The following is a 13,104-nucleotide window of genomic DNA, read 5'->3' as shown; positions in this document are numbered from 1 at the left end:
ACCACTAAAGCCATGATATAGCAGTTGTTTTCAGTGCTACATACTGTTCAGCTGTTTCAATATTTGAGCTATATTTCATATTCAGATTTTTCAACTTCCCACCTTGAAACTAAACTAAATTACTGTTGACTAGTGAGATGCTTCAGTTCTTTGGCAAAGGAAATGATACAAACACAAAAAGCAAAACATTTTAAATATGAGGCAGTTGGATGCATTGCCTTGCTGTGAAGTGTTGTGTCTTCTCAATCCTATCCTGGAGGTTCAGAAAATGAGCTTAGTGTAACAGAATCCCCATATTTTTACTCCACCACCAATTTGGATAACACCGCAGAAGGGAACCCTGAATTGGTCCTTGAAAACCTTGACAATGGCCACAGACAGCCTGCACGTTTCTCCACAGCTCAGGAAGGATTAGTGTTTGGAAGCAATTGCTAGTAGTCGGCCACACAATTCAGAGAGGCCCCAGGCTTTTCCTTGTTAGGAGATTGTAATTGTAAGAACTATAGAATATGTTGTATGTCTGAAATGTAACCACAATGACACCCATTAAGCTTCATTCTAGCTCAAAGAGAGACTTTATACAAACTTTAAAACAAATATACAAGATAGAGCGCATGAATTAGTAGAATGAGGAGTCAGTGTTTGATATTAGGGAATAATATTTCTTTCAAGAGATGAATTGCACATGCTGAGGGTGAGATGTTGGTAACACATGAACATTATGATCCAAAATCAGCTGATGGCAGATTTTGGAGGTGCTGTGGACACTTTTAAAGGTCAAAAGCTCCATACTGACCCCATGCTGAGGATAACTGTCTGTCCTTGCGCAAAAATCTGTTTAAAGCTGCATTGCAAAGCACTCAAGCCGAGTTGTTCGTGTTCAAATTGTCTTGTGTCTTCATACTTCAGAGCTCGACCCAGTATTATTTGTCAGTCATCAGTATTTTTAAATGAGAAATAGAGGATTTTTAAAACATTCAAAACTCTCTGAGATCTACTGTGTACAACTTTCTGATTCATTACTTTCATTGCTTGCACAATCATTTGCTTTAGGATTCTTTGGTGTGGGAGAGTCCTATGCACGCACACACACACACACACACACATACTCACACACAGATGCACACTACCTAAGCCACAGCCTTGACTCCCTCTGCAAGTGTGTGCAGAGATGAGCAGGACCGCACCTTCTCTGAGCGCTACCTGAAACTGGAGATGCAGGGGTACCACTGAAGGGTTAGCTTTCATTGTCTTTGTCTCTTTTTTTTTTTTTTTTTTTTTTTTGACCCCTCCTGCTTCTTTTAAGCACAGACAGGTACAGGGCGTTAGAATATTACCATACAATGCTCTGGTATTTAATGTTTTACGTAATCCCTGTCACTGAAGCCAGGTACTTATAGTCAGGGAGGGTAAGGAGATGAAAGACCTAAACGTAGCGCTGGATGCTCTGAATTTCCTGCCTCGCTTTCTGTGTGATTTGTGGAATTAAGCTCTTAAAGTCTCTTATTCAAGCTCTGAGGACATTTTTTAGTACTTTGGTTGGGGGAAGGAAACTATTTTATTTTTATGTATTTTTCAATTGTGGCCAAAGATAAATACTTTCACAACAGGTACGTATTTTTTATTTTTTATATTAAGTTCATTTTACTCATTTGTTTGCTTTGTTCAACAATTATGGTACTTTTAACATGGACTAATTTTGATATTTTCTCTGTTACTGAAGTTGTTTTAACTGTTTTTTATCACAATGTGAAAAAGTTGATCCTCTGTGACAGAGGTTAAGTAAGATATTTATTATATGCATGAATTCTTCCTTCAGATTATAGATTTCAATATTATGAACCAAGAACAGTTCCCCATATTTTGTCAAATAAAATAATATTACCCATACAAGGCTATAGTCAGACATACATGCTGACAAATGCATTGATTCTCTCTTTAAATGGCTAGAAATTCTCTCCATTAAAGGGACTGACAGTGTTATTCTCTGGTTTATCTCAGACATTAAGGGGTATTTTTGTGGGGCCGAGATCTTTCAGCTATTTCTCAGCACGGGGAAGTGAGAAGGGAGGGGAAGCAGGGCCGACACAAAAGGCAACATTATTCCCCAGCGGATCTGCGCTACATCCTACTATGAATGGAGTATTGAAAAACATAACATTGGGGACTAGATTATTTTTCATCCCTCATAACTGAGCCATTTGTCCCAGAGTTTCGAGTGGTTTGTTGGTACAGTCTGCAAATGAGACAGCCTTGGTTCTTGAGTGCTGTGCTGGTGTTAAAATCCCCACCTCCCAATTTGATGTACACTGACTTCTCTGTGGACCAGTGCCTTGTACTCTGCACCTATAGATACAATGCAACAGTCCAGTGAAAATGGACTGGACCTGGACAAAAACTTAACTGTCCAGAGTTACTGCATTGGCTGCTGTTTAGTGTCGTCAGGGCACTAATGTCTCAAAATTTTCCACAAAGGCTGAGTGACAGTGTGTTAAATCTACCTTCACAAGCTGAAGATAATTGTATGTATACTCTACAGTGGCTCAAGATTTTAACACCCCACCACCCCCCACACCCCTCGCTCCTCCTGCCTCCCGCTCTCCAAGGAGACGAGAGGCGCCCCTGCAGTGTCATCAGGTGCCTAAGCGTTTTGGAGGGTTCTAGTGACAGATTGCAGGAAGCAGCGTTTATGCCTGACGATGGGGACCACAGAAAGCAGAAATGTCTTTTTGTGCCCCCTGGGCCCGGAATGTCCACTATCTCGAGGGGCCAATATCAAATTCTCCTCTCATCATCCCCTAATACACATTCCTGTGTAAGGTCAGGGGGAATTCTGCATGAGCGAAGAGATAAACAACCCCAAGGCTGAACCACACACTGTGGTTTTTTAATGACAATGTGCTTAATAACACTCCTCAGTTAATTTCTAGTACATTCACACAAAAAGAATATGTAAGAGGATTCATTCCAATTTTCCTATGGAAATGTAAATATTTAGATGTAATTCATTCCAGTTTCTCAGAGGAATGTAGGGTATTCAGTGTCTGCCACATTACTATCTAACACTGATTATTGAGTGATTGGCTCTGAATCCCAATATTCTCTGTCTGAAGGAAAATCCCCTTGAAACCAACAAAACAGGTGCCTGCCTCTGTCTGTAACACAAGCCTTCCTCAGCTGTTGATGATGCTGGTAAGGTTAGACATTAACCTTCTTCAGCTCCAAGCCTCAGTGTTAATAGACCTCACCCTGATTCTCTTGTTGCAGCCTCCGTTATCTGCTGCCAAGTTGGTGCATGGCAGCCATTTTGTGCTTACCAAACATCAATGCAACTTGACTCCCCCGTTCCCAGAGTTTTATTGGCAAAACTTTAACAGCAGCATTAGTTGGTGGCACATGCCCATGTCTGGGAAACGGGGGCAACTTCATGTTTATTATGTGTTCCTGGTTTGCTCTAAGAAATGGTTGCATGCCACTAGGACTTCCTTACAGCTCTCTTATGTCCATCAGGAGTGGTGCACATCACATGATCTGTGGAAACAATTACTTTTTGAGCTGTACGTTTCCCAAAGCCTCACCCCAGACCACCATCAATACCTACTACAGCACAATCACAATAGCTGCAGGCTCCATCAGAGAAAACAATCCAATACTATAATTAGGCTACAGGACAAAAATAGCGATTACTTTGTAGTAGCAGAAAAGTGTCTACTACACTCTGGTCTACTACATTTAGAAGAGTGTTCACATACAGCTAAGGACTTTGAGAAGCCTGACAAGAGACTGAAAGTGTGTGAATGTGTGTGTTGCAGGCGGATGGTCAGTCAGGCAGCCATGCGAGGCCAGCGTGTGGCGGAGAGCGAATGTAGGTGCTGGAACCCGGTCGTCTGGCTCCTGGTGTCCCTGCTGGGATCGCTAGTCTTGGTGGCCGTCAGTGTGCTGCTGCGACTTGGTGAGTGTGAACAGTTGGGGGTCGGGGAGGTTTGGGGCCGTGGCGTGCCACGTTGGATGTGCTCAAATTCTACAGCAGGTCAAGCCCATTCCCTCTAAAGTGCCTGACTATAGGATATGTATAGTTATGCTCAGTGGGGGCGCTTCCTTACAGAATACTATGTATGTGTGTGATTGGGAAAGAGGTCATTTTTAAAAAATGTATTCAGTCCATCTTGTGGTTCAGTATCATTGTTAAGGGGAACAATGTGAAATATCCTATGGGAAGTAATAAGCCTTACAAATTTGGTACACTTGTCTCAAGTCTCGGGCAGAGCAGTTTATTTCAGTATATAATTTCTTAAAGGGGTAATTTTTCATACATTGGCTCAGGACCAGAGGATGGTTTTATGAAGATTGAAACTGATTCTCAAGCTTTATCAAAAGCTTTTATCTGCTACTGTGTCATTGAACAAACTCCTATGTCCTTGTTTTTTAAACTCTTAAATCGGTGGTTCTTCAGGACCATCAACATTTTGTTGGTCTACTCAGTCTATGGCCTAAAGTCACTTAAGCAGCATATCATCAGAAAGTTGGTTTGAAGGGAAAATGTTACTACTGCCATAAACTGAGACAGAATGTGACACATGAGATGATTTCTTGTGTGTCAGTACTTAACCACATTAAGGCTTGAGAACCGGGTGTACCTGCAAGTGAACTCCCTGTAGATGAGTGCTTTTGTGTCCACAGACACTGTCTGCCCTGTGATAGCTGGCTAAAAGCCCTGCAGTTATTTTGAAGGCAGCCAGGATCAATTCCATTCACTGGACATAATGGATGAACAAATTTATTTATTCAAATGTGCTGACACCAGCTTATTGGTTTTGTGTCCTCACAGTGCCAGCAACTATCCAAATATGTGCTTTACTAACATTTTTTGTGCTCTTATTTCAGGAGATGTGAAAATAATCAGACGGGCTGTGACCAGTAAGTAATATTTAATATTTATTTACTGATCCTCCTTAGAATAGAGTAGAACTTCCCCCCAGGAATGTAAACCAATCGTAACCTGCTTCTAACAATGTAAACAGGTGTATTACCAGGCCCTGAAGCTAAAATAGGTAATAGTATGTATATATTGTACATGTTTCAATGACACAAACAATTGGGAAAAGCCTGTGAATTGACCCATATTGGATGTGATGGTTGGAAAAATTCCTTTGGTGTCTTTGTGAGTAGTTGAAACCCGAGATATTAGTCTTCAGGTATCAGAATATCTTCTGTACAGGCCCAGAGACATTTCTAGTGTCACTCCTGGGAAAATATGTGTTGTGTTGAAACACATCTCAGAAATGTATATGATACTGATACTGTAGGTGACAGCACACATGTACACGGATCCTTGCATAAAAATATCTATTGTTTTGAATGAAAAGAATACCTTTGGATTGGGAATGTCATGCAGGTATTTGGTCATAAACCAAAGTATTGGACAAAGTGAAATTTAGGCCTGATGGTGGAGCAACAGTAAAAGTCAGGGAATCACTGAAGTTACAATTTATCTTGTTGGGATCATGAATGTTAGTGCCAGTTTTCATTTCAATCCATCCAATAATTGTTGAGAAATTTCACTCAAATCACAAATCAGCTTCACGGTGGTGCTAGATGAAAAGTCAGTGGATCACCAAACTGACATTAGGATTCATTCTCTGAGGACCATTAATGTTTCAATATGAAATTGACTGGAAATCCATCCAATACTTGTTGATTTTCCCTCCTTTTCCACTATGCTAGTATGGCTAAAAACCCAAATTAAAGACATATTTCTGTTGTAGCTGGTGCAGTACATGGTCTGAACAGGCCTCCTGTTGTGGTTTCAGTCTGTGTCTAGTGTTACAGGAAAATAGATATAGTAGATATAGAGTACAGTAACTATGGAAGGCCAAGAACCTCCTTTCAACAAATAATTTGGCCATACCCTCTCTCTCTCCTATATCCCCTCCTCCCTCCTGTTTCAGCCAATGGCGTGCAAACCTCTGAGAGGACGCATTATCAAGGTAAGAATGAGCCACATAACAGCCTCCACCTGCCCACACACTCATATTCAGTTAAAAACATGTATGCTTGTCACATCATGGAGAGCTATCAGTGACTGGCTGTGTGTCAGTGAAAGAGAATACAGGGGGTAGATCAGCGCCAGAGGCTTTTTAAACAAGGTCACTTTCCCAGCTCTCCATTTCCCTAATCCCCACTTATTTGCTATGTAACCTCCCACTCTCCTGCATCCACCTCACTCACCTCCAAGGAGTCATGTGGCTTATTGTGTGTCTTAACTTGGTAGGATTACACTATTATTATTCCAGAAGGATTTTTTTCCTTACAATTAACTATCATTACTTTAGAGCATGCAAGTCTTCCTGCGCATCTCATCTCCTCTTCTTTCAGTTAGAAGCATGTGTTGTTAAAATATGCCACAGACATTGGAGATTTTATGAGCCTCTGATTTCTTCAGTAAGGTGTGACAATCAAACCTGAAACTCATCACCCCACTCAAAGACAGAGAATGCAGTTGTGTGGAGTGAAATGAATCTGACAGTGAAGCCCTGACAGATACTTAGTGTCTGCTTATCTCTCCAAAGTACAACTGGTAAATGGACATAACAGGTGTGAGGGCAGAGTGGAGGTGCGCTACAACGATTCATGGGGCACAGTGTGTGACGACGACTGGGACATGGTGGATGCCAACGTGGTGTGTCGACAGCTGGGCTGTGGAGTGGCTGTGGCAATGGGCAGCAGCTCTCAGTTTGGACAGGGCACGGGGCCCATACTGCTGGATAATGTGGACTGCAGAGGAAGTGAAGCAGACCTCAGCCAGTGCAAAAGTCTGGGCTGGGGCGTCCACAACTGTTACCACTATGAGGATGTGGGTGTTACCTGCAGAGGTAAGGGATTGATAGAATTTAAAGTTGGCCTCAAGTCGTTATGAATTCCTCTTCATTTGATTTCAATCCCTGTTTCCTTTTTATTTTGCTGCCAGAGCCAGCAGTGGTGGGGGGAAAAGGTTTTGAGGTGCTCCCCACGCCACCACGGGAGATCTCTGGTTTACGTAAGTTCCTCCTGCTTTTATCTAAATGAGACTGGTCATCTGCCAACTTCAGATATCAGAGGGATGAATGTGACTTTTTTTAAAAAGCATACAGGCAAATGGTCAAAATCCAGATGCAAATATGATATTTTTGAGACAATAAAACTGGGGACTATGTGAAGAATGAATACTTATGCAATACGCATATGTACCATTACAACCCCAGGTAGTGAAACAGCAATATAATTTGGAAATGACTATGACTGTGGACTATTGATCTTTGAAACTTTCTCGATGTCTAAATTTCAAGCAGTGCTAATCAGTATTTTTAACAATAGATCACATAACTACATGTATGTGAGACTTGTTGCTTGTACAGTAGTGATAAATCTACAGAGAAATTCCACCTGAAACTACACTTTCCTTCAGCTCTGTAGGGCTTTATACTGTCTTTAAGGTCTTTATTTGGTTTTACTGCCAGTAATGCCATTGTTTTGTTTCACTGCTCCCAAATTGGCATTTCCAGTCGCAGGGAGCTGTTTTCAGCACCAAATGGCAGACAAAATTAGCAACAAGCTGTTGAGCATGATGTTAAAGATCCAGATGTTTCCCTCATGAGTTATCAGAGGCCGAATCAGAACAAAATCCAATGTGAATATTGGACGTCATTTATCAGACGGCTGAAACACACCAGATGCTGACAGGCAACCGTTTGCATAACACCTTAACTTAAAAGGTGATAATATGTCAATTTTTTATATTTTGTTTTCACTGCTCCCAAGTGGCCAAGCAAATCTGTTACCGCAGGTCTAAGCCTTTGACCCAGCGTCAAATATGCACTTTGCAAACCACAAACCATACCTGTATGTGGCATTAATCTTCAGGAGTGACAGTGATAAAATGTGGTCCAGCTCTAAAAAATTCAATCATGCCATCAGGCTGATTTGCATAAAGGTATAAGGACAGATGGTCCATTGTCCTTCTGCTGAATAAGTAGATCAGAGTGTAATTCATGTCACATCTCATTCCAAAGCAAAAAAAAAAAAAAAAAAAAAAAAAAAAAAAAAAACCCTGTAGAGGCTGTAAGACTGTAGAGGAAAAGATGTTGTATATTCAGGAGAATCAAACTTCGGGCCCAGCTCTTCTGTGCTTGATTAGATGGCTTTTTATGCTCCAGGGTCAAAATCAAAATCACACACACACAAATCTAGCTCACAGGTGGCATGCCAGATGTTACTACAAAATGAAAGGGCAGATTTCATTAAATAATGAATAGTGGCTTATTTTGTAATTGTGTTCAAAATGCAGGAATCCTCATGGAATGAATACACACAGCCAGGTTTATTTTTAAAAAAATGGGTTTATTTTAAAAACATAAATTGAATTTGAGGGTAAACCTAATTTTACACAACATCAAAGACTTTTCAGTTCAGTAGAAAATGTCTTTGGGACATCTTCAGGGAAAGTGTATAATACACCTCGGAGGTGTCTTGAATTCCAGGCCAACCTTATTGTTTGCTTTGCTTGCCTTTTTTGTAGTTGCAGTGGTGTTTTTTTCCCCCTTAAATCCTTAGAGGATTATGAGAGACTAGAGTGGAATCAAATTTAGTTAACAAGTGACGTATCTAGTTAATTCTTCATTGGCCTTCGTGAAATCCTCTGGGAATGTGGTGTGGTCTCCCAGATTCATGGCTGCCTTAAATGATGGACACATGAGAATGTCTATTGTCTCTATTAAAGGTGTGTTTTTGTCTGGGCTGAGGACTAAGGTAACAACATCTGTGTTTAGTGTAATATTAGATGTTCACCTTAACTCTCCACACTATGTATTGTATAGGGCTACACCCTACTCCATTCCTTGTATCAGTGTCTCTTAGTCATTTCCACTGTCTTCCACTCACACAGAAATCCTAGCTGCTGCCATTCCTCTGATATCTCCACACCAGCACATATTAAATTGGACATTAATATACTGTAAATTCTAATAAAAACCTACAAAATATGTTGTAGAGAAAAATGTGTTTAACACCACTCTCTATAAATTCTCTCTCCTCTCTCTCTCTTGGTGTAGGAGATGGCACCATCCGTCTGGTTAATGGACAGAATGCCTGCCAGGGCCGGGTAGAGATCTACCACCAGGGACACTGGGGGACAGTCTGTGATGATGACTGGGTTCTCAACAATGCCCGGGTGGTGTGCCAACAGTTAGGCTGTGGTTCTGCCGTCTATGCACACACCAACTCCTACTTTGGCTATGGCACCGGCCTAATTCTCCTGGACAACGTCAACTGCTATGGCACTGAGCAGGACCTGAGTAAATGCAAAAGCCTGGGCTGGGGCAAACACAACTGTGGCCATCATGAGGATGCTGGAGTCACTTGCACTGGTACGCTGCTATCAGTCACAGAAGGTGATGAATGTAAACTAGGACTTATTATTATTATCTAAGCAGTAATTAAACAAGACTAAGAGTCTATAAATAGTCTAAATAGTAATGGTAGAAGTTGTACGTTACATGTATAAACTACTTAATTTCCTTTTCTACCCACATCAGGATCCACCACTGAACCTCCCCTGGCAACACAAAACCAGAGAGGATTCTGGGGAACATATAACACTGAAGGTACACAATCATTTTGTACAGCTGATGTTTATCTCTGAGCAAGTAAGCACACTCTGATGATTACCCCTTAGCATGCGTTTATTTTGCTGGATTTTTTCTCCCCTGTATAAATGAAATGTGCAGTTTTGCCAAATGACCAACAGGGAGAGCCATTTCTCCCCCACTGTCTTCAAATGTATTGCACCACACTGCCGCAAAACATGGTGGTGAAAGTGTGCAACACACAAACCCCACCATAATCATTATTATAAACTGGTATTCTGGTGTACTGAGCCATCATGTAATGTTGTCACATATTACATCTTTCCTCCAGCAACAGAAAGAATTCCAGTTACCAATTCAACAACAACAAGGACAACTGTCACAACAACTGCCCAGACAAAAGGTAAGAGTGTTAAACAGATGTCTGCTTTGTAAACTCACTACCTTTTATGCAATTACAGCCTTCTATGCAATTATCAGCTGTATAGATTTCATTAGAGGTGCTCTACCAATCTGTTTATTCCTGTAGACAAACCAGCCATTCGTGTGGTGAATGGTAACAGTAGCTGCCAGGGGCGTGTCGAAGTCCGCTACAAAACTATTTGGGGGACAGTGTGTGATGATGACTGGGATATGCGTGATGCAACCGTGGTGTGTAGGCAACTTGGCTGTGGCCCGCCTATAGCAGCCAAGACCAAGGCCTACTTCGGCTATGGTTCTGGTTCGATCCTGCTTGACAATGTGGAATGTGAAGGCTCTGAACTGGAGCTGTCTCAGTGCTTCAACCTGGGCTGGGGTCAGCACAACTGTGGTCATCATGAAGACGCTGGAGTCATCTGTGAATGTAAGACTTGACTAGACTTCTGTGGGGTCAATGCAGGCTCTGTTAAGCACACCTTCGTAACATGCATGCAGAGTACAATACTTAACATAGAGAATGTCTGTATCTATAATAACACAAAAAATCTATCTTTAGTCATCAATTCCACTGAAAGCTGATACTTCCTATTCATCCCATAATTTGTGCCCGCCCTGCTGAGCTGTCCAGTTGCAATGCATGACTATAGTACTCTGAGGAGGAGACAGCCCAGAAAGCATAAAAAATACAGTGGATGAGTCAAGGCACATCAACGTCACTGCATGCCCACAGGCCAAATTTCATTTCTTGGAGGCTAAATCAAAAGCACATACAGACACCCTTTTACTTATTGCAGATAGCACATCTGTGGTTTCAGGTTGATAGAAACATACAGTTATTTTCTAAATGCAGCAGATTTAATCAGTACTCTTCAGTAATTCTGCCTTTAGCAGGTAATTAGAATTTACAAAAAGGACATAATCTGTGTGTGACAATGAGGCAATAAGCATCAAAAACATTAAAAAACATATTATCACAAGCAGCTGTTTTTTGTAAAACAATGTCTCTGCAAAGTGTGTCTCTGTATTATCACCTTAAAGGAAGCAAGCAAGAGGCTTCCTATATTGATCAGTAGAGTAATTAAACAAGCCTTGCTAATGCTTCTGTGACCTGATATTTCCTGAGTATGCCCAGGACACATGGATCAATCTGTTTTCTCTGCTTTCCTCTTCTTCCCCTAGCGTTTGATTACTACAACGCAATAGGACGTGATTTCAGAGTAACAGGACAGATACCTGCCACCACCACCGCACAGCTCACTGAAGGTACGTCAAATATAACTTCTGCTGGCTCAAAATCAGCCCATTTCCCCCAAAGAGTTAAGACTCTTAATTTATGTGTTTCTTCTTCTTCATTTGTTGAAGGAATGATGAGACTAGTGGGTGGTGAGCACCGGTGTGAGGGTCGGGTGGAGATGTACTTAAATTCTGGATGGGGAACAGTGTGTGATGATGCCTGGGACCTCCCTGATGCTCAGGTTGTGTGTCGTCAGCTGGGCTGTGGAGAGGCCACAGCAGCTCGGGTAGAGGCTTTCTTTGGGCCTGGAACAGGAACAATCCTGCTGGACAATCTGAAGTGCAGAGGTTCAGAGGCCTCCCTGCAGCAGTGCTCCCATATATCCTGGAATGTGCACAACTGTGACCACACTGAAGACGCTGGCGTCACCTGCTCGCTGTCGTGATTTCAGCTGAACCACACCACACTCCCACCTCCACCATGGGCAGGAGGTTGACATACCAACCTAGGACTTGTATAAATAATGTAAATAACAGCTTTCACATTGCTGAAGGAATCCTCCGCCACCACCACCACCACCACCACCAACATACAAAATAACTAATATAACAATATATGATTACATATTATGACTATCTATGCCTATTAAGCACTTTATAAATAAATATATGATATAAAATACAATGTACACCGTTTTTTATTTGATAAACAAAGGAAAAACAAATATTTTAACTGTCCGTCTCTGTTTTTTTGGCCCAAAAATGTTAAAATATTTACTGCACATGTATACTTTGACGATTAGGTAAAGAATATACCAGAGAAAATGCATCCATTATTAAAAAGAGACATTTTTCTAATTCAAATCCACAATTCACACACACACACACACACACGCACACATATATATATACATACATACTACACACCTCTAGAGTGCAAAAGAAACATCCACAAATAAATGTGTTATAGCTTGAGAACATACAATATCTATCAACAGATAAATAATGTGTTACTAGTGTTCTGTAAACCATCATACAAATAAATGTAACTAATAATCATTTCCATGTGACAAAATAAATGTTCTTATTTTTAGTATATTTTTGGTGTAAAAACAGATTTAAATCAGTATCTGCATTTGTCATTGTTCTAAAACCTGAGCATCTCTTGGATTTTCTTATTCTTTTTTTAATTGCACATGCTAATTTGGTGACTCCTGCTATCTGAATTGTTTTTCACAGGCGAGAGTCTCTCCATAATTACTCATTTAGCATTTGTAGCTAACACAAACAAACTAACTGTTGAGTGATGTTAGCAGAGTTGACGTGATGAAGAAAAAGTACAACATAGCTAACAGCATTCTAACATTAGTAGATATGTAATCCTCAAGCCAACTGCAGTATAGAATAAAAAATATAAGGGAATTAAGTGAACTGACTGCACCCAAACAAGATAAGAGAATACTGACACTACGTAGCTAACAGTGGTCACTGTAGCCATGATAATTCCATGATAACACTAAATGCTAAAATCTGGTAGCAAAAGGAGAAAATAAAGTCAGAAAACTGATTCAGTAATTGTAGTCACACAGCATTATTAACCTCAAGTTTGCTAATATTAGCTGACATTAGCTACTATAAGCTTATGGTGATACTTGACTAAGAAAGACTTTAGCAGCAAAGCAAGTCTTAGAAAACATTAAATAGCCAAAACTGGTGAAAATTCCTGTTTAAAACACCCAATACCTCTTTGTAGATTATGTAAATGGTCATAACATCAGTTTAAATAAATACTGAAAATAAATATTTTCATATATTATTGTAAAAATAAATG

The 13,104-nt window shown here is 40.6% G+C and overlaps 1 protein-coding gene across 1 annotated transcript; it reads left to right on the top strand.

Annotated features, from left to right (window-relative positions):
* The first annotated feature begins 3,819 nt into the window (after window positions 1-3,819).
* Window positions 3,820-11,958, top strand: LOC108893246 (scavenger receptor cysteine-rich domain-containing group B protein). Its single transcript, XM_051078705.1, has 9 exons — window positions 3,820-3,952; window positions 5,949-5,987; window positions 6,549-6,895; window positions 7,000-7,036; window positions 9,087-9,401; window positions 9,570-9,638; window positions 10,150-10,464; window positions 11,220-11,303; window positions 11,403-11,958. The coding sequence occupies exons 1-9, from the start codon at window positions 3,835-3,837 to the stop codon at window positions 11,717-11,719; spliced, it is 1,641 nt and encodes a 546-aa protein (XP_050934662.1). The 5' UTR covers window positions 3,820-3,834; the 3' UTR covers window positions 11,720-11,958.
* Window positions 11,959-13,104: the final 1,146 nt, after the last annotated feature.

This window comes from Lates calcarifer, linkage group LG20 (assembly GCF_001640805.2).
Source record: "Lates calcarifer isolate ASB-BC8 linkage group LG20, TLL_Latcal_v3, whole genome shotgun sequence".
NCBI lineage: Eukaryota > Metazoa > Chordata > Actinopteri > Centropomidae > Lates > Lates calcarifer.
Note: the sequence above shows the minus strand (reverse complement) of the source record. Positions and strands in the feature narration are given on the sequence as shown.